The 22,853-nt window shown below is 40.1% G+C and overlaps 1 protein-coding gene across 6 annotated transcripts in view; it reads left to right on the plus strand.

The window, feature by feature from the left end:
• Positions 1-22,345, plus strand: part of Frmpd4 (FERM and PDZ domain containing 4) — a 617,514-nt gene extending 595,169 nt beyond the window's left edge. For 5 of the 6 annotated variants that reach the window (XM_076919095.1, XM_076919093.1, XM_076919092.1 and 2 more), the window contains 7 exons: positions 436-562; positions 3,429-3,518; positions 4,045-4,227; positions 6,794-6,932; positions 14,158-15,216; positions 15,608-16,897; positions 18,356-22,345. In XM_076919095.1, the coding sequence (XP_076775210.1) occupies positions 436-562; positions 3,429-3,518; positions 4,045-4,227; positions 6,794-6,932; positions 14,158-15,216; positions 15,608-16,897; positions 18,356-19,680 (4,213 nt within the window). In that variant the 3' untranslated portion in view covers positions 19,681-22,345. Of the gene's footprint in view, positions 1-435; positions 563-3,428; positions 3,519-4,044; positions 4,228-6,793; positions 6,933-14,157; positions 15,217-15,607; positions 16,898-18,350 lie in introns of all 6 variants that reach the window. The other variant, XM_034485555.2, reaches the window with a different exon arrangement.
• The last annotated feature ends 508 nt before the right edge of the window (positions 22,346-22,853 follow it).

Below are 22,853 nucleotides of genomic sequence, written 5' to 3' on the forward strand. Positions count from 1 at the left end.
GTATGTGTGTATGTGTATGTATATGTGTATGTACATGTATATGTGTATACATACATGTGTATTTATGTGTATTTTAAAGTCACAAGAAGCCCTAAAGCATGTACAACCAATGAAGGTAATTAGTACAAGCTGAAAAGGTTAAGGAAAACATATTGGAAATATTTGGTTGTAGAATGTATTTAAGAGACTCAGAAATGGGTTGAACAAAATGTCTCTTTAATGTCCATTGTTCGTGTTCTTTCTATAGAGTGAAGAATATGTATGTTTACTTTTAAATCTGAACATATGTATCAATGATCCAATAGTATCTTTCCTGCATATAAATTAAAATTTGCCTCCCTGTCCATTTGTTCCAACAAACAGCCAAATTTTGTTTGATTTTATATACGTCATCATCACAAGAACAAGGGATGAAAGATGTACTTTCTGTTGCAGGAAAGAATGGGGACTAGAGACTTTTCTTCCATCTGCTGTGCTGCAGAGCATGAAAGAGAAGAACATCAAGAAAGCACTCTCCCACCTTGTCAAAGCAAATCAAAACTTGGTGCCACCGGGTAAAAAGGTATCCCTGTTGCATCTTAAAAGAATGTAGGGTTTTTTTTTGTTTTGTTTTGTTTTGTTTTGTTTTGTTTTGTTTTCGTTTTTTGGGGGTTTTTTGTTTTGTTTTGTTTAAGCAGAGAGGCTTGAATGCATTTAAGAAAATATTTAAAATTAGCCCATGAAGAACATACTTGGCACACTGTATTAACAGAAAAACTTCATACACTATTTACCTATTTGTAAAAGGAACAAAAATGCCAATCCTTCTGGAAATCTATTTATTTCTTACAAGGTGGAAACTACTTATATGGGCCAGAAGGCAAGGGGTAGTCACATGAGAGAATTTCTGAGACTTTGCAGCTAGGGGATCAAATCACAAAATAATTGTATATTTTCATCCTATGACTGGTTACTTCTCAGACCAGCTTAAATGCAAAGCACCCAGTAAGGGGCCCTGCCTGCCAGTTACTGTATTCATTATATTAGGATTATCTCCCAGGGAGCTGTTGACATTTGGTAAGAGACTGTTGTTTGCTAGACATTTTGAGATGTGGAAAAGCACCCTTGATCCGCACTGGCCAGGTATCAGTGTCACCCCTCCCCTAATTATTATTAAAAATATGTCCACATATTGCCATGGATGCCCTAAGAAACAAAATTACCACCATCACCACTTATGAGCATTAGATTAAATCCTACTTTGGAAAGAGAAAGAAACATTATCCCTGTCACTCATCATTAGTGTTAAAATCTTTGTATTCATTTCTGTTTTTATTAAGTAAGAGAAGCACAAAGACCATTTAAAAGTATTCTGTTTGTCAGAAAACAAATAAAGGTGTGGTTGACAAGTAATAAAAGAGCAAAGATTCCAGTAAGTAAAAAGACAAGGAGTCTTAAATCTCTGAGCCTATAAAATGGGAAACAACCTGAGTACACACTGGAGCTGATATAGGCTGTTGAAACTTGTCTGACCTCAATACAAATCACTATCCATGTGGGTAGCTCTTTGGTCATGGTATCCTATTTTCTGTCATTTTTATAAGGTTTCACCCCATAAATGTTTTTTTAAACATATAATCAAGTTCAGTACACTCTTGGCCACATTCTCTTTCCCAGTTTCAGTGGAAAATGTCCCCTATCACCTCACTGTGAGCACTCAGCTTCAGAAAAATAGAAAGATGCCATGGGTCAAGAGTTTTACAATTCCCAGTGCTGGGGAGATGGCTCAGACAGTAAACTGCTTGCTACACAAGCAGGAGGGCCTGAATTCAATCCCAGAACCCATGTAATGATGCTACATGGGCTAGCTAATACTTGTAATCCCAGTGCTGGAGAGATGGACACAGGCTCCCTGGAGTTCACGGGGGCTCACTGGGGCTCACTGCCAGCCAGCGTTAGCCTACATCATGAGTTTTAGGCCTATGAAATACCATCTCAAATAAGGCAAATCTCTCAAGGAATCACATGTGCTATTCATGCCACCCTCATATACATGTACACATAGACACACATACAAGCACACACACATATATATATATAAAATAAATAAAAGAATGAACTACTATTGGTGATTCTTAATTACTATAAGACCAGGCCGTCAGGCTTGAAAAAGAAATCAACTCCAACCACTTAACAGACATCAATTTTGGGCAAATCAGAACAAAAACTAGCATTTCCAGCCAAGAGAGTGGTTTGCTTAAATTGTTTTGGGTTTTTGACAAGATTTAGGGTGAATTAATGGTGCAAAAGCATCACTACACAAAGTGACAATACCACTTGTTATAGTTAGCAAGAGAGTTAGAAAGTCATATGTGATTGAAGCAGTTCTTCCAGTCTTTAATACTTAATGGTGATCATATATACCTTGTTGAAAAGTCACCTTTGATAAACATTCCTTATGCATTCAATATAAGACAGGTACAGGTTCTAATCAAAGTCCTCATTTTCAAATGACACAAAAGCCTACCTTTTTGAAGTCTCTATAAAGATCAGTTCTATCTAGGTATTTGTAGTTCATGAAATAGATCCTCAGAGTTGCATTAAAGCCGGGAGTTTCATAGCAAACTCAAACCACTTCACAGTGATTAGAGTTCAGAAAGTCCATTCTCCCTGAAAACTTGAAAAGTAGAGAAGAAAGTTGAGAGGTGAGGAGTGCAAAGCTGCTTACACCTTTGCATAGATCTCAGGCAGCTCCACAAGTTCTGTGTACAGATGAGTCTCCTGTGTCATTAGAAAATTTGCACACCACACTCCTTTGTCTCTAATCATAGTTGGCAAGTGTCCCTTATCTATTATAACATCCCAGTGAGCAAACATTTCCAGAGAGCAAAGTCTCACCTTGTTCTCACTTATTGAATGGATTGAAACATGTGTCTGTACTCATGTACCTACCTCAACATCTCCCAACACACACACACACACACACACACACACACACACACACACACACACTTGTCTTACAAAAGCACTAAGATTTGAATCTTAATGTTACATTTCACTCCATTAATAGAAAACACAGGATATAGCAATATATTGCCCTTCCTACTGAAGACTTTTTCTCATACCCCACCTCCCCAGCAATAAAAGCATCCATTGGGGCTGGAGGTGCAACTTAGTTGGTAGAGAACCCAGAACCCTGGATTCTACCCCAGCACTACATACATTGGGCATGGTGACACACACCAGTAGTTCCAACATTTTAGAGTTGAAGGCAAGACGATCAGAAGTTCAAGGTCATCCTCAGCTAAATAGGAAATTTGAAGATAGCCTAGGATGCATGAAACCATGTCTTAAAACATAAAAGCATCCTTGTTGTGTGCCTTTATTTCCACAGTAGAAAGAGTCTCACCCAGTCCAGCCCACATTTGAGCTTTCTTTTTTCTCCTCAGCTCTCTGCACTCCAAGCTAAGGTCCACTATCTCAAGTTCCTCAGTGACCTGCGACTGTATGGGGGCCGTGTGTTCAAGGCAACATTAGTGGTAATTTCATTTTCTTTCTTTCTGTCTGGAGCCAGAGGCCTGTCAAACATCACAGCACAGGCTGTCTTCGAGGAGTTGTCCTGGATGATAAAGATAAAGTAGCTAGGAATCTTTCTTTGTTTTCAATACTTAACCAACTTCACCACAGTCTGAAGATACCTTGAGAAATGTTCAATCTAGATAGCATTGCTGTAGCAGCCCTGGGGGAAAAAATGGAATCAAAAGACTCTTAACAATGGTGTCTTTTCAATCACTGAGATAGAAGGGGGAGAAACTATTCTCACTTCTAAAACCTTTTGATGTATATAAATATATTGTATCATGATAACACTTGCTTTCTATGTTATTCATAATTTATCAGCACCTTCATACACTCATATATGAATTTACCTAATTGAATATGTAACCCAGAAAAACTTTCCAAAGAATATATCATGATCTTATGAAAACAGTCTCTCAGGCTGAGAGTTAGATGATATTTTAAAAAGTCCAGGCTTTGAAATATTCTGTTATTCTCTTTCCTCAGCAGGCAGAGAAGCGCTCAGAAGTGACTCTTCTGGTTGGTCCCCGGTATGGCATAAGCCATGTCATAAACACCAAAACCAATCTGGTGGCTCTTTTAGCTGACTTCAGCCATGTCAACAGGATTGAAATGTTTACAGAGGAGGAGAGCTTGGTGAGGGTGGAGTTGCATGTGCTGGATGTGAAGGTGAGCCTTTCAAATGTGAACCCATGGCACTGGCTTGAGCAGCACATTTCTGATAGCCTTGATGGTACTCACCATGCATGAAAGGCTTAATGTGTGTAGGGCCTCAAAGATGCCATATTGTGAAAAGAAAAAGTAAATAATAAATCCATACAACTCCAGTCTAGGTACTCTAGTCCTCATTAAACTGCTGTGTAATTTGGGGCAGGTTGTTATATTTCTTCCGGCACAATTTCTCCCTTCTATGCATACACACACACACACAAAAGCAAGTTGTATCATTTCTCAATCTCTTCTGGCTGTAGAATACTGAATCATACAACACTAGGGGAATGTGTTCCTATCACAGTTTTTAGGCTAGGTTACCCACCTGGAGAGTCAGTGAGAGTTTCTACAGCTTCTTAGAATTCTCATTCATTCTTTTCGGTTAAATTGGGATACCCAACCCTAACACCAGGCCCACTCTGGAAGAGTTGGAGGAATGGATTCAGGAACACTGGGGTGATTGTAAAGAGCCTCTTCAAAGCAAATCAGAATGCACCAGCATGTTCTGCAGCAGGAATATGTTACCACAACACAGAATGGAAGCTCACATGTGTCATCTGTCCACATGGGATGGCATGGCCTTAACCCTGATAGCTCCAATAGACTTCTTAGCAAGATACAAGTGTTGCAACACTCTTGGAATGCTCATGGCCCAGGATGCTGAGAGAAAGCTACACATTGCAGGGAAAGGGCACAATGAATGTGAGCTGGCTGCTGTCACTAGTAAAAGGAATAGTATGTCCCACACCAAAATGAATGAGGCAACCCTGCTGATGGTCTCATACCTAAATGAACTACTGCTGGGCTGGCATAGAGGCTGAACAAAGATGTCAATTCAGGTAGAAAGGATAGTTCAGAGATTTTGAATAGGAAATGTTGTTCCAATGACCAGTGTCCTCCTCCTGAGCGTGAGAAGTAGATACTTGCTCCTTTGCTGCCTTGGCCTCATTTGTTGTTGGCTTTATTTCTGTTCCAACTTTCGGCCTCCTTTGCTTTTTCTTTCAATAAGAACATATTCCCTCCAAGCTGATGAGACTGTCTGTGCCATCGTCATTTCCTTCCACATGCCAAGATACATGGCCTCTCAGGAGTTCATTGTTTCCAGTTTGAACAGCCTCTCTCTCTCTCTCTCTCTCTCTCTCTCTCTCTCTCTCTCTCTCTCTCTCTCTCTCTCTCTCTTTCTCTCTCTCTCTCTTCACAGCTCTCAGCTCTAGCTTGCATATGTGTAAACTGACAACTTCTTTTAGAAGCATCCTTTTCTCTGGTCTCTTTTGTGCCCCCCACCTGGTTATAGGAACATCTCAATTTGTGATTTCTTTCTCTTAAACACTCATTTTCACCACAGATCTCATATTTCAAAAATGCATATGTGTGCATGAAGGGACTTTTGTAGACCAGAAGAGAGGGTATTGGCTCTCCTGGAGTTGGAATTACAGGCAGTTGTAAGCCACCTGATGAAGGTGCAAGAAACCAAGCTGTTTTGTTTATTGGTTATTTTATTTATTTACATTTCAAATGTTATTCCACTTCTCAGTTTCCCCTCTGCAAACCTCCTATCCCATCCCTCTCCCCCTGCCTCTATGAAGGTGCTCCCTCACCCAGTCACCCACTCTTACCCCAGTGCTCCAGCATTCCCCTACTTTGGAGCCTCAAGTCTTCACAAGTCCAAGGGCCTCCCCTTTTGACACTAGAGAAGTCAATCCTCTGCTACCTATGTAGCTGGAGCCATGGGTCCCTCCATGTATACTCTTTGGTTGGTTGGTGGTTTAGTCCCTGGGAGCTCTGGGTGGTCTGGTTGGTTGATATTTTTGTTCTTCCTATGGGGTTGCAAACCCTTTCAGCTCCTTCAGTCCTTCGCCTAACTCCTCCATTGGGGGTCCCTGTGTTCAGTCCAATGGTTGGATGCGAGCATCTGCATTGCAGATGTATTGGTGGTTCCCATCTAAAGGAAACCAAGCTCTTAACCAGAGCCATCTCTCTAGCCCCACGAATCTCAATGTTAATAATCCCAAGTATTTTGCACTGTGTGGTTGAATTTGGTAACTGAAATAACTTAGCCTTAACTATTACTCTTTAGACAATTAGCCATTTAAAAAAAATAAAAAAACAGCATTTCATGGGGCTTGGTACTTGATTCATTCCAGAATGAGTTGGAAGGCAATTATAAACTCAGTCCACGAATTCCGGTATGCAAGGTGAACACCTCAACCATTGTTTCTAACACCCTTAATCTACTCCTCTCATTCCTTCCTATTTGATAATATAGCTTGGGCTGGGTCCTCTGCTTCTCTTTGAGCTCCTCTGATAGTGTCAGCTCCTCTATGAAGGCAAAAGGCTTTGAAAATTGTGCCACATGAATGTTTTCTCAGTAAGGTACCTTATGGTATCTCTGAAGTTTTCCCCTCATTTATGCTTCTCTAGTGGAAGGTTTGCTCAGTATCTTCTTTTCCTTACAGTTCATAAGAACTTTAGGAAGGAAGACATTAATGAAAATTTCTTTCTTATGCATTTCTTTGTTATGCAGCCCATTACACTCCTTATGGAGTCATCAGATGCCATGAACCTGGCCTGTCTGACAGCTGGATACTACCGGTTGCTTGTGGACTCCAGGAGGTCAATATTCAACATGGCCAACAAAAAAAATTCAGGCACACAGGACACAGGTATTTTCTTTCTAAATTCATGATTCTCTTCCCATACACCCTTTGAGAACTTACCTGACAATAATAATCAGTAACAGAATTCAATAGTAAAGTGCTATATTTAAGGTTGTTGATTCCAAGGGCTGGGGAGGTGGGACAAAAGCATGGGGACCTGAGTTCCAAGGGTCAGAGTGCACATAAAGCTAGACACATAATATGTGTCTGTAGTTCCCGTTTCACTACAATAAGAGAGGCAGGGACAAAAGAATCCCTGTGAGCTTGTAGGCCAGCTAGCCTGGAGTACAGAATTCAACAGTAAACAACAAAGAGATCCTGCCTGAATCACAGGAGAGGATAATAAACTTAGGATGATCTTTAACCTCTACATGCATACCATGGTATATGCATGCTTGCACACACACACACACACACACACACACACACACACACACACGCACACACACGCACACACACAAGGAAATTGTGGTAGAGTGCTTGCCTACCAAATATGGGAGCCTTGGTTTAACACCCATTACTACCAAGAAAAAAAGAAAGATAGGGTTGTATCTATAAACCAAATCCAACTTCCAAATATAACACAAAACCTTTATGTACTGGTGACATTGATTAACTATTAAAAATAAACATGCTGATTTACCCACTTCATCTGGAAAGTCACTTGGAAATGACAGGGGCTCATTTTAAAAGCAGTGGTTTTATTGCTGTGAAGTCTTGACAGTCTTTTCCTTTTCTTTCTTTGTTTTTTTTTTTTTTTTCCCCTTGGTGTTCTGTCCTCACCTAGTCATATACACTAAACAGAAACTCTCCCACTATGCTGCTGCCATGATCCTGTGGTTACATTTTTACTGCCTTGCTCTTAAAATGGTTGGGACCCTGAGAATTAAGCCCCCTGCTGTAGAGTTTTTCTTTCTTTAAAATCCTAGGCTAGAGCTTTGACATCTTTTAAACTTACTAAATTGTACTAATTTACTTATGTACATATATATATATATATATATATATATATATATACTTATATGTATACATATATACATATACACATGCTTGCATGCATTTAGTGAGACAGAGTTTGTAGTCCAAACTAGCCTAGAACTTACTATATAGGCCAGGCTGATCTCAAGTTACAGCATTCTTGACTCTGTCTTCAGAGTGCTAGGATTCTCAGTGTGATCCACCACACCTCTTCTGGACATGGAATTTGTAGAAAGAACTTTTTCTACCCTGGTACCATCTAGGATCCATGCCATGCCACTGAGAAAGCAAAGCTACCAGAGGTTACTCCAGCCACTTGATAGGGGGGAAAATACTGTCAGAGTTGGGGCAAAGAGGGTGATATGTGTTAAGTTGGCTGTTGCACTGAGTACCAGTAATTATAATTTGTTTTATGACTTTTTGCTCGGGTCTATATTTCCTTCTGTCTGCAGTGGATGCCCAATAAAATGGCTGGAAGGTACCAGCATGCAAGCCAGAGATGACATAATTATAACTGAGGGTCCTACAAATAGGACTTCCTTTTTTTAAAAAAATGAGAACTACAAGCTAGACATAGTGGCATACCTGTAATCCAAGTGACCAGGATCTACTCGGTGTTAAATCATTCAGGATCTCCATAAATCTGAGGGCACCCAGTGCTACCTAGAACACTTCAGGCCAGGTGGCTCTATAGAACAAGTCTCTGTGTCAAAATAACAATAACAACAACAATAGAAGAATTCTAGCATTTATGATAGCTCATTGGATAAAGGTACTTGGTGCTAAGCCTAAAATTCTGACTTTGGTCCCTACAACTCCTGTGGTAGAGGGGAAAAAACAACTTTTGAAAGTTGTCCTCTGACCTTTACATGCTTTCCATGGCATATGTAAACACACACACACACACACAGAGAGAGAGAGAGAGAGAGAGAGAGAGAGAGAGAGAGAGAGAGAGAGAGAGAGAGAGAGAGATTCATTGTCACTACCTCTAAGGGAGACAAAGGAAGCATACTTTTATTTTCAAGCTGAGCCCTAAACATAAATTTTCATTATAGTATGTAGATACATAGCTATACATATATATTCATGTGATATTTTATTATTATAGTCAGGGGAAATCAGAGCAGTTTTAGCCATGGATAAAGGGTAGGCATACAAAAGAAAGAAAGAAAGAAAGAAAGAAAGAAAGAAAGAAAGAAAGAAAGAAAGAAAGAAAGAAAGAAAGAAAGAAAGAGAAAGGAAAGATAGACAAAACATGCTTAGAAGGCAGCTTTGACTTTCCAGACCACTTTAAGTGGTATGGGTTTTCAAATTTCTCAAAGTTTGAGTTTCTTCATTCATATAATTCAGCTAAAATTTTATCTTGGGAAGTAAGAATTAGGAAAAAATCTATGTACAATGTCTAAAATGATGTTCAATGATTCTAATAATAGTGCTGGTGTTGGGAATAATACAAAAATAACAATGAAATTGAAATAAATGCAGGGAGGAGAGGAATACACAGAGGCAATGAGAGGCCCTGAGAGATACAAATGACTAAAAATGATGAGAAAAGGATGTAGTTCAGTAGTAAAGCAATCACCTATCATGTACAAGACTCTGAGTTCCATCTGCAGGGCCACATAACAAAAAAAAAAAACAATAATTAAGAAAAGGGACAGAATGAAAAGGAAGTGGTAAGTACATACAGAGAGTCTTGTGAAGAACAGTTTTACAACCATGTTTTTATTGAGAGAGAGTTACAACCATTCAACAATGACCTTTGAGATTCCAAAGAGCAGTTGGGCAATTTAACACAATCCTTTCACATTAGAAAACCAGTGTCTGGCCTTTTATTTTCAAATCATAAAGTTTACTCAGAAAAGAAAATCTTTTTTTCCCCTGTGAGCTATTCAAATTGTACAGGTGCAAGGAGAAAAAGGAAGCCTACCACTCTAAAATATAATTACAGTAGTAGGGTCTTAGTGCAGTCCAGTTGTTAGTAGCACACTATGTGATGTTCAGTTAAAAGTGGGAGGCAAAATGTCTTCATTATTAAAGGCATTATCACTGGGAGAAAGAATAGAACTTTAACCTCTTGGACTTCGTGCTAAACTCTAAAGCAAGAGTTAAGAGCATGTGCTCCAAACATATTCTTCACTCTAACAGAACAGTTGCATGGACAAGCCACCCAAAGAGCACCCTGATGGAACTGTAGGCCTAAGCTGACTAATAGTCTGGGAGTTAGATTGATAGTCAGTTTCAGTTATCCTTGTGTCTGCACCAAGATTTCCCAATGGTTAAGGCCTTGGATATAAAATAAGTTGTCAACTTGACACAAATTAGAATCACCTATTAGGAGAGTGTCTTAGTCAGTGCTTTATTTCTGTGAAGAGACACAATGGCCGTGGCTACTCTTATAAAATAAGGCATTTAATTGGGCCTTGCTTATAGTTCAGAGGTTTAGTCCGTTATCATCATGGATAATGACAGCACATTGACAAACATGGTGCCAGAAAAGTAGTTCTACATCTGGATCCAGAGTCAATGTAAGAGAGAGAGAGAGAGAGAGAGAGAGAGAGAGAGAGAGAGAGAGAGAGAGAGAGAGAGAGAGAGAGATTGGGCCTGGGTTGGGTCTTTGAAACCTCAAAGCCTACCTCTAGTGACATACTTCCTCCAACAAGACCACATCTACTGAAAGAAGGCAATAGCTCTGTCCTCAAACCTTTTAAGTGGTGTCACTCTGTGATGACTAGGCACACAAATGTATAAACCTATAGGAGCTATACCTATTTAAACTACCACAAAAGGTTATGATAAGGGACTGTCTAGATCAAGCTGATCTGTTGGCATGTGTGGAAAGGATTTTCTTAATCATGTTAATTGACATGGGAAGACCCAGTTCACTGTGGCTGGCACCATTCCCTAGATTTATGTACTGTACGATATAAAGTGTAGAAGAAGTATGCCGAGCACTAGAAATGCATTCATTGCTCTTTGCTCTTGACAGTGAATATGATGTAACTAGATGCTTCATGCTCCTGTCACCTTGACTTCCCCCTGTCTATGTTGCACTATAACCTAGAACTGTGAGCTACATTAAACCTTTTCTCCACTAATTTAGTTTGTGTCAGGGTGAACTAGGACATTTAGCATCATGTTATGCCTAGCACCACCTTTTTCTCATTTTGGAAACTCTCAGAAGATCTCCCAAGACATAAGAAAAGTAAGCAGTAAATTTCTGATATCAGTTATTTTGCACATTGCTGTGAGCAAATACCTGGCAAAAAGCAACTTAAGAAAGTGCCTACTTTGGGGATACTGTCTCAAACATAGCGGGTGAGGCATGATGGCAGGAACATGAAGCAACTGAGAACATTGCATCTGCAATCAGGAAGTATAGAATGATGAATGCTAGGCTAGTGTTCAGCACTTTCTTGTTTTCATTCAGCTTGGGACACAAGTCTATAGGACAGTGTCATTCACATTTAGGTTTTTTCTTCCCTTCTCTGTTAAACATTTCTGAAAACACCTTCAGAAATACCTGGAGGTGTGCTTCCTAATGGCTTTAAATCCAGTAAAGTTGATGATGAACATTAATCATATTTCATGTTCAGTCCAGTGAAGACTAAGCCACAATTCCCTCCCAACAGTGTTCTGTCTCTTGAGTCATTCCTCCAAGAAGGTAAAAAGTATATATACTGTAGGAAGGGAGTCCAGATTGAGCACATGTTTTAATTAATTAGAAATTGAGGTGGACTTTAGTCAAGACCTTCTAATAAGAACTTATAAGCTAACATTTTTTCATTCTGTCTTGAAATTTTAACTTTAAATATTTTCAAAATCTCTGATCTCACATATCTACATATTTATAAATATAATTTTCTCTCAGTTTCCTAACCTATTTAGTTTTCTTGTTCTTATGAATAAAGCTTTATTGCAATTCAATGATACACACTGTATCACTTTTCTCAGGCTATGGCAAAAAAAAATAATTGAAAATATGGTAGCTTGGAGAAAGGAACAGAAATATTGACTTTCTGTTTGAAGGTCTGAAGTCTAAAATCAAGGTGTAGACAATATCTTGGCTTCCTCCAACAGATCTAAAGGAGAATGCATCCTGTATCTTCCCGCTACTGATGGCTGTCAACATTCTTTGTGGTTGTACCATGCTACTAGCCTTTGCCTGTGTCTTCACATGGCATTTAGTTCTTCCCTGTGTGGTTCAGATTTGTTTTTCTCTCTTCTGCCTTAATGCTACTTGCCACTGGATTGAGGAACTGCACAGATAATTCATGACGATCTAATATCAATATCCTTCATTAAATATCAATGACGATTTTCCAAATATGGTCACATATTCAATAAAGAAACTTTCTTAAAGTGGACATGCTATTTGTGGACCAACATTCTACCCATACTTCCATGTGTTTATGTATCTATCATATATGGCTGCTTTCATGTTAAAAATGATCTAAAAAACATCAAATATTTACTATCTGGCCCTCTTTCCAGAAAGTCTTTGCCAAATTTTAGTCTAAATCTGGGGCCCTGTTACAATGAATCTCTGCTCAATAGCCTATCTCCTAACAATGGTCTGTCCTGCACACACACATGTGCGCGCACATACACACACACACACACACACACACACATACACACACACACACACACACGCATATATACATAAGAGAGAGAGAGAATCTATTTTTGTTGTTGATGTTGAAGTTGTACAAGGTATACTGACTGTAAAATTAGATGCCAAGAAGGCCAATCTCCAACTCAGTGTCCTTAAAAGTATATATTTTACTGTTTCTTATAAAATGCAGATTATTTAGCAAAATGATGCTGAATATTATTCAGCATCATATAATTTGGGAAGAAAACACTACTATAGTAAAACTGATTTTCTTTCCAAATACCATGCATGTCAGTATGCCCCAAATATGGGACAGGGGTGGAAAGAACAGATGGAAAACAAGAAGGCCCTAACTCTTCTTCAGAAAATTGCTTCTGTAATCAACAAAACAATAGCCACAGAATGACCTACTTCTCCCTCTTGTTAAATATCAGAGCAAATCTCCACATGTAAATTACACATTACAAGACCCTTGAAGAGCAAATAAAATAATATTTAAATTCATGTTTTGCAATTTTAATTGGTGTGAAACATCAAACAAATCTTCACATACTCCCATGATGCAAATGAATGTTGAAATAAGCCTAAATATTAACTATGCCCAGAAATAGCTAAAAAGAAGTCCTGTGAGGGATACATCTTGTGTATTATATACACACATACATATGCATATAGATATGAATACTAACATTTATACATGAATATATTATTACCACTAAGGTACAAGGAGGCTGAAAATGAAGTACCCCATTTAGTTCTTAATAAATGTAGGAGAACTCTGAAGATCCTTGAGTATCTCATAATTCAAGATGAAGTCATTATCGTATCTTACCAACTAGGGAATGTTAGATCTCACTTCACAAAGTAAATGGGAGTATTTTCTGGGGAAACCATCTATTAGAATATCACCTTTAAGGATTATAAAAGTTTTTATTATATATTTCTGTTCATGGATACCTTTGAGGCCCAATAATAAAAGCAAGGGCTAGAGGGAATTAAGATATCACCCTCTCCTCCCAGATGCTGTTACATGTTATCAAACAGCAACTCTATTTTGTGCAGTGTCAATGTGATTAAGTCTCCTAACCAAGGAATCTCACATCTGGGGCCTATAGCAACTAGCACTCCATTTGGAATGGTTACAGAGTGATAAAAAGCCATTAAAGTACAAAATAGGAAGGACTGAGGAGATGACTCCCAAGATGAGATGCTTGTTGTGCAAATATGAAGGCCTGAGTTTTGGCTCCTTATTACCCACATGAAGATCCATGTCTGCTGGTGTGCAGCTATAATCCCAACACTGGGAAGGAAGAGACAAGTGGATCCCAGCAGCTTACCAGTCAGCCAGCCTAACTGAATCAGCAAGCTCCTGGTTCAGCAATAGACCCTGACTCAAAACTAGATGGTGAAAAGTGATAAAGATGGATATCAGGCATTAATGTCTGGCTTCTGTGTACATGCTCATTGGTGAATATGGCCACATACAAACATTTGTATATAGTGTATGCAATACACAGAGAGAGAGAGAGAGAGAGAGAGAGAGAGAGAGAGAGAGAGAGAGAGAGAGAGAGAGAGCTCTACCATTTCTGAGAACAGACAGCATAATAACCTATCTATATGATTCTTTCTCTTTAGGAACAGAAAATAAAGGCAAGCCTAATCTCCTTGGTCCTGATTGGAACTGTATGACCCAGATGACCACCTTCATTGGCGAAGGGGAACAAGAAGCCCAAATCACATATATAGATTCTAAGCAGAAGACAGTTGAGATGACAGACAGCACCATGTGTCCCAAAGAGCACCGGCACTTATATATTGACAACACATACAGTTCAGATGAACTTAGCCAGCCACTGACTCAGCCAGGTGATGCCTCCTGTGAGGCCAACTATAGAAGCCTAGCTCAGCGGTCCCTTTTGACCCTCTCAGGTCCAGACACTCTGAAGAAAGCACAGGAATCTCCGCGAGGAGCTAAAGTGTCCTTTATTTTTGGAGATCTTGCCTTAGATGATGGCATGAGTCCCCCAACTCTTGGCTATGAAAGAATGTTAGATGAGAATCCAGAAATGCTAGAGAAGCAGAGGAATCTCTATATCAGCAGTGCCAATGACATGAAAAACCTGGACCTCACTCCTGACACCGACAGCATCCAGTTTGTGGCAAATTCTGTATATGCAAACATAGGTGACGTGAAGAACTTTGAGGCCCCTGAGGGGATAGAAGAGCCCCTCTTACATGACATCTGTTATGCAGAAAATACAGATGATGCAGAAGATGAAGATGAGGTGAGCTGTGAGGAGGACCTCGTGGTGGGTGAAATGAACCAACCAGCCATCCTTGACCTGTCCGGATCAAGTGATGATATTATTGATCTCACGACCCTGCCTCCTCCAGAAGGAGATGATAATGAGGATGATTTCCTCCTGCGTTCTCTGAACATGGCCATCGCTGCTCCCCCACCTGGCTTTAGAGACAGTTCTGATGAAGAGGACACTCAGAGCCAGGCAACGTCCTTCCATGAGGACAAAGAACAAGGCAGCAGCCTGCAGAATGAGGAGATCCCTGTGTCCCTCATTGATGCTGTGCCCACCAGTGCAGAGGGCAAGTGTGAGAAGGGACTGGACTCTGCCGTCGTTTCCACACTGGAAGCCCTAGAAGCTCTTTCAGAAGAACAGCAGAAGAGTGAAAATTCAGGTTCTTTCACCATTGTTACGTTTATTCACTGATAACCATTGTCATCTCATCATTTTGAGTCATTTGTTCTTGGAGTCCTGTTATGTGGTGTTTCCATTTCATACATGTCCCATTTCATAAATATGCTGAACTACCATCATGGGGGGGGGGTTGTTAGGTAATTTCCTCTGTTGCTAGTTTTAAAAAAATGATGTCCCACCCCACCTCTGGAACAACTGTGCAATAAAATCATAGTCCTTACTAAAAAGGGAAAAATCTTGTTTTTTTTTATTTTGTTTTTGTCATTGTTGTTTGTTTCATTTTTGTAATTATAACGAGCCACATTTTCTTGCATGTCTCTAAGTGCCTCTGCTCCGACCATTAACTGCTTCTTGTTTTTTATGGCATACAGGTGTAGCCATCTTGCGGGCTTATAGTCCTGAGTCTTCATCAGACTCGGGCAATGAGACTAACTCTTCTGAAATGACAGAGGGTTCTGAGCTAGCTGCAGCACAGAAGCAGTCGGAAAGCCTCTCCCGCATGTTCTTGGCTACTCATGAAGGCTATCACCCTCTGGCAGAAGAGCAGACAGAGTTCCCCACCTCCAAAGCCCCCTCTGTGGGCTTGCCTCCAAAGTCCTCCCATGGCCTGGCTGCTCGCCCAGCGACCGACCTCCCACCCAAAGTTGTGCCTTCCAAGCAGATCCTTCACTCAGACCACATGGAAATGGAGCCAGAAACCATGGAGACCAAGTCAGTCACTGACTATTTTAGCAAACTGCACATGGGGTCAGTGGCATATTCCTGTACCAGCAAAAGGAAAAGCAAGCTTGCTGAGGGAGAGGGGAAATCCCCCCTGAGTGGGAATGTACCAGGGAAAAAACAGCAAGGAACCAAACTGGCAGAGATGGAGGAGGACACCAAAGGCAAAGTTGGCACTATGTCTTCAAGAGACAATCCACACCTCAGCACTTTTAACCTGGAGAGAACTGCCTTTCGCAAGGACAGCCAAAGATGGTATGTGGCCTCTGATGGTGGCATGGTAGAGAAAAGTGGAATGGAAGCAACAGCCATGAAAGCCTTTCCCAGAGGTCCAGGTCTGGGTAACAGAGAGGCTGAAGGGAAAGAGGATGGCACTGTGGAAGGAGAGGCTGATGATGCTTCAGGACTTGGCCAAGGGGACCGCTTCCTAACAGATATGGCCTGTGTAGCCTCAGCCAAAGACTTAGACAACCCTGAAGATACTGACTCTCCCACTTGTGACCATGCCACTAAGCTTCCTGAGGCTGAAGACAATGTGGCCCGCCTTTGTGACTACCATTTGGCCAAGCGAATGTCATCCCTGCAGAGTGAGGGCCATTTTTCTCTCCAGAGCTCTCAAGGCTCTTCAGTGGACACAAGCTGTGGCCCGGGCAGCAGTAGCAGTGCCTGCGCTACTCCTGTGGAATCTCCCCTCTGCCCATCCATGGGGAAGCACCTGATTCCAGATGCTTCTGGGAAAGGCGGGAGTTATATGTCACCAGAGGAGAGAGCACCAGGCCATCCCAACCATGGAGCCACCTTCAAGGAACTGCACCCACAGACAGAAGGGATGTGTCCACGCATGACAGTGCCTGCTCTGCACACAGCCATTAATGCCGACCCCCTGTTTGGCACTTTGAGAGATGGATGCCATCGACTGCCCAAGATTAAGGAAACCACAGGTACAGCAATGATGGATTTAGTGTTTTATTTTATGTGCCAGGAGCATGGGGGCCTTATTACAATAAACCTAAAAATACAGAGTAAAAGGTAAAAGGGGGGGAAGACCATGGAGCTGTTTAGTAGCAATCACTGACCCAGTGACAATAAATAGTGGGGTTTGAGTCTGGAACAATGTGGGAAATAGATTTTTCTCATTATAATCTTGCTTTGCTCTTACTTTAGAATTTGATGGAGTCATAAATTTTGTTCTAAATTCTGAGCGCAGAGTCCCCCTATGACTACAGCTACAAGAATGTATTGCATAAGATCACATAGCACTTTGATTTCCTTCTTGCTAAGATCACCCCTTTCTAGTTTTGCTGTCATGTTGTTTAGAGAAGGATACAGAGCAGGCAGTAAGGCAGACTGGAGCATTTGAGTCTATGTGTCTCAGCAGAGTCATGCCTTCCGGTCTTACCTTTGGGAGACACCTTCCCTAAAGTAATAGTCTCATGTCTCCAATGGACACTTGTGTTGAGAAGAGTTGGAAGGGTTATGATAAAATCTGTATCAAGAAGATAACACAGTCACCTTTTGTGCTCACCATAACCCATGCCCCAGCAGGCGCCCCCTCATCCTGACCTACTTAGCTGATCAGATTACCCAAGCAGATGCTCTTAAGGCTTCATGTTATGACAATAGTGTTTTTCCCATAGTGGCCTTAAGTAAAGGTTACTGAGATCTCATACAGCTTAATTTCTAGTCCTGCCCTTTAAAAATGTCTTGAGTCTTCAAAAGACTGTGATGCTGCCTCCAAACTCACCATTAGCTTTGGTTTCCTACTCTAGGCAAATCATCTGTGAGTGTTGCCCAGCTCATTTGGCTTTCAAAGAGTTTTTGCCTCCATTACCTCTTGTTCTTTTACATATAATATGTTAGTTTTCCTACAGAAGTTGAGCAGCTTGTCTAGTGTCTTGACCTCAAGCCCTATACCAAATAAACTTTACAACTCATGCTGTCCTCTTAAAAACAGGAGGCTGAGTTAACTATCAAGAATTCAATTAGAACGCTTAAAAAGTTGTCACCCATGCCCCAATTAATCCAATTCCCTTAAGATGAAACTTAAATATCTCAAACCTGTTGGGATAATGTATGCAGTGGGATGCTTATTTACAAACTATATATCTAACCTTTGGAAATTCATGAACTACAATTGTCTCCATACAAATGCTTCAGATTTCTAGACAAATTCAACTGAGCCAGTAACTTCCAGAAGTAATAGACTCCAGAAATTCTTGCCATCCATTGACATGAATAAGTTATTAGGAAGCTATCTTTGGGAAGCAGGGTAACCCTGACACATAGCAACTCTTTTTAAATAGACTCCTGGGAAATGACAGGCATCCCATAGAGCAGTAGTGAAAATGTCCACCCAAGAGATGCTTAACGACTCTGTTTTTCTACTACCCCTAGTGTAGCTTTGACAGAGCCTGGGAAGGAGAGAAAAGGAGGCATGCCTTCAGCTTGGTCTCCACGTCCTGAAGTTGATCCCATCTTGCTACCATCAAATATTCACTTGGAATCAAAGGTGCCAAGCCCAAATCAAGACCCTAATGATTTCTCCCAAGGAAACCAGGCATTTGGAGAGGCTGTGAGCTGGCGGCTGGCAGATCTGAGAGGGGGGAGTCTCAGGACACCCCCCAGCCAGAGGGCTCTCAGACATAGCAGCAGTATCCCCTCAGGACCCATAGGTTTGGAGACCTTCCAAGAGAGAACCAAGGGTGTAGTCGGCTTGAAGTATCCAGGAATCACAGAAGCACAGGAGGCCAGTTCAGAAAGACGAGCAGAACTCCCTCTTGGGAAGAAGCTCACCAAAAGTTTTTCCCAAAGCTCAATGCACTTTATCTCTGAGGGAAAGTTTCACAAAAGGTCCCCCATGTCTTATAAAGACTCAAAGGTGTATAGGACCCTACCCTTACGGAAGCTGGAAAGCAGCAACTGGAGATGCCGAGGACCCTTCAGCTACTGTTTTCTAAACCAAGGGCAGGATGAAGATGGGGATGAGGATGAAGAGGAAGGAGAGGCCACTCTTCAGGTCTCTTGTCTCTATCGACCACAGATAACCCAAGCCATGCCGGAACAAAGTAATTCATCCTTGGTTGTTGGACAGCAGAAGCAAGGGGAAGAACTGTCCAGAGGGACAGTACTGAAGGTCTGGACAGAAGTCCCAGATGGCCCAGATGACTTGGACTTCAGCAATCTGGCTTTTGATGCCCGGATTGCAAGAATAAATGCCCTAAAGGCAAACACATATGGAATGCCCAATGGGTTTCTTGAAGCCCAGAATGATGCCAATGAGCTGCTCTGCCTTGTGAGGGCAACCAAGGCAAAGAGGGATGAGTCACGCCCTGAAGCATATGACCTTACACTTTCTCAGTACAAGCAACTGTTATCCATTGAGTCCAGACAGTTGGGAAGTGCCTGTAGGAAAATGGCAATGGCCGAGAAAAGCCCAGAAGAGATGCTCCTAGCTATGAGTTCCAGTTTTCAAGTGCTCTGTTGCCTAACAGAAGCTTGCATGCGGTTGGTGAAAGTCGTGAACTCTGAAACACAGCGGCAAGAAATTGTAGCGAAGATTGATGAAGTGGTCATAAACTATATTTGTCTCCTGAAAGCTGCTGAGGCAGCCACTGGCAAGATCACTGGAGATCCTAGTATTGGACTATCGATGCGACATTCAACCACCATGGCCGCTCTTGTAAGCACACTAACACGTTCTCTCAAGATGCTTTTAAATAAATAAATATGAAAGTCACATCATAATCTATCTTTGCAAAGCCATACATGAACTTTTCTTTACTTTCTGTGTACAATGAACAGATGTCTCCTTTCTTCTCTTGTATATTTTGTTCTTTTATATAAAATAGGAGATAGAAGTTACATTGATGAAATGTTGAAAAGTCTTAATCAGATGTATTCTGTTTATATTATACATATATACATGTAGAAGGAATATATGAGAAAATGAGGGCATTTGGCTATTTTTCATATAGTCAAAACTCCAAGCAAATGATATGAAATTTTAAATTCTACATTGTTAGAGGAAAACAAAGAATCCTATCACCTCTCCTTTCAAATGGATACCTGGATATCCTATCATTCATATTTAGAAAAAAAGCCAAAAGAAAAAATAGAAAAGAAATCAAAATGTATATAAAACAGTACCTTTGTTTTAAAATTATAATTTTTAAACATTGGAAGTAGCAAAAATATATTTAAAATTCAAGAAGCTATTATGAATTATTAGAAAATATATATAATAAATTAATGTTTTGCTCATAGTGTTTTGTTATTGGATGCTTTCTTCCAAGAATCCCCACATATTCAATTTTGGTTTATACTAATTTGGGCTACAGATTGGCAGGGATGGGCAGATTCCATTGTGTCAGCATAAATGCTCTTTACAGTATTTCTAGACTTAAAAAGCTCCCCAAATAAAAGAACTGGGGGAATGATGTGCAGGATCCTAGGCAATAGCTAAAGGTATGGGTTGTCTAGTTACATAAAATAAATGGAATTAGTAATGCTAAAATTAAATTGTTTGATGAAAAGAGAGATCTGCTTTGACTCAATGTCAAAAATACAGAAACCAAAGGCATTATTTCCTTCCAACTCAACCATGAAGCTTACGATTTCCTTTAGAGAACACCTAATAATGTGTTTGTAGATTTACACAAAAGCAGAAGATTTAATGAGCACAAAAAGTGCAGACCCAGTAACGTAAATCAGAGCGCACCCTAGCACCTGGGAAACACAGCTCAGCCTTCAGCTCCTAGCCCTCAGCTCCATGAAGGGCTTCATATAGCCCCTCTACTGCAGGAGAATGGCTACCAACAAAACATGAAAGGACAGCCTACTACTGGGACAAAATTTCAAATCTAGAATGTTCCAGAAAATCAAGGAGAGATGAATGTGCTCATAATTGAAACCATGATTGACAAAGTAATATTTACCTAATGAGTACTTCATTTGGCTGATAGAAATACAAAATCTGAAGAGAAACATGGCAAATTTGACTATTTCAGGTGAAACTAAGGGAATACAAAGATGCGTTCTGAACTGTCATCACTCAAATTATACCTTTGGGTCAAAACAAAAGAAGGCAAACTCTTCAATCATAAGTTAAATTGATATGTACATATGTAGTTTCTGGATCACTCTGTAGTCAAGCTCCCCACATTCCTATTTCTGTAAATGGCTTAGAATAAGAGTAGTATAGCAAGAACCAATATTTCCCATTTTGTAGCCTGCCATGCAGGAGACCTAGCAAGGTCTACAGTTGCTATTTCTCTCTGGTCAGCCATTCATTCCACAGAGACTCAGCAAATGCAACACCACAGATTTACAGATTGTAACCAAGGAAAGGAGGTCAGATGTGTTATTATAAATAATGTTTGATTAAATAATAAAACATTATTTCATTACAATTCTAAATATTTGGTGTTTTGCTGTTGAGAGACATTAGTGGTGTTTACTGTGGAAAATCTTAGCAAATATTCTGTGTACTATAATACAAACAATAATAGGATGTGTGCTCTGTGTCAGACAATGTGCTAAACATTATTATCACATGTATTATCTCATTTAATCATCTCTATGATCTCTTGGTTTAGACACTATCATTAGTTCCTTCTGGAGGCATTATGGTTTACTAGTTATGAAATGTGGGGCTTGGGGTCAGAAACATCTTGATTTAAATTTTGGTCCTGCCATTCCCTCGCCCTTTCATCTTGGGAAAGCTATTTCTCAGTCTTGATATCCTTATTGTGAAATGGACTTCAGTAATGAAATCTATTTCCATAGGGTTTTCACAAGTTTTAAGTAAAATTGTGTATTGTAAAGTTCTTACCACAATATCTGATGGAGAATAAGTATTCAATGTTAGATCTAATTATCATAATTGTTGTGTTAAATATATTGCCCAAGATACTGTGTGGAGGATATTTGTTTTCAATGCATATTGTATCCTGACTGTGTGCAGAACACATTATGTGTAGTGCATATTCTGAAAAAAAAAAGCATACAAGGAAATGATGGTCCTTTTTCAAATTGCAAATCTAGCTAGAACAACTTCCTACTCCATTGTGGTTCTTTGAGAAGCCTCAGGGAAATAGCTCTGGGTCTTTCTAGCCAATCTCCCATTTCCTGTGGTTACTCCAGTAAGTTTCTGTTCTCTTAAACAAAGTCTTTACTATTCAAATATCTCAAAAGGTCCCCTCACCTTCATTAAGCATGGGGCTCCTAACTGGAGTTCGTATTAGAACTTCCATTAGAGTATAGAAAGAACATACTAGAGTGATACTTGTGTTTATTTTTATCTAGTTTTTTTTATGTTTGTGTATGTTTTATAATGGCATAATAGTACAGTGGTACATGTACATAATTTTAAATAAATAAATAAACAAATAAACAAGCATAAGCCTGGTGCATGTATGTAAAATACCATTACAGGTAGAATGACATTCACCAAAGTTTGAAGACCATGGAACTGGCACTGTTCCCAAATGTCTCTCTCGCCATTTTTATTTAGCTATCATTATAAAAGGTACAAAAGCATGCAAGAATGCATGTAGTTATTAAAGGTGCCAACTGGTGACTCTATGGACATCAACTCCTGGTCAGTATTACTTGCTCCATTTCCACACACCTCCTCCCAGCCTATATGATTTAGAAGCACCACCCTGGTATCATGTCACTTAATTTATGAATATCTCATTAGGAATCTTCTAGGAATAAGAACTTTAAAAAACAACCACGATGCCACTTCACATATAAAAATGGGCAATTCCTCCATATCGCTAAACAAACATTACAGAAATAAAAGGTAATGAAAGTGAAAGTCCCTTACAAACTGAGCTTCCAGAGACCTTGTCCACAATTACTGCCATCTTTTCCCCACTTCTTTCTCTTTATTTG

Source organism: Arvicanthis niloticus, chromosome X, assembly GCF_011762505.2.
Source record: "Arvicanthis niloticus isolate mArvNil1 chromosome X, mArvNil1.pat.X, whole genome shotgun sequence".
NCBI classification, from domain to species: Eukaryota; Metazoa; Chordata; class Mammalia; order Rodentia; family Muridae; genus Arvicanthis; species Arvicanthis niloticus.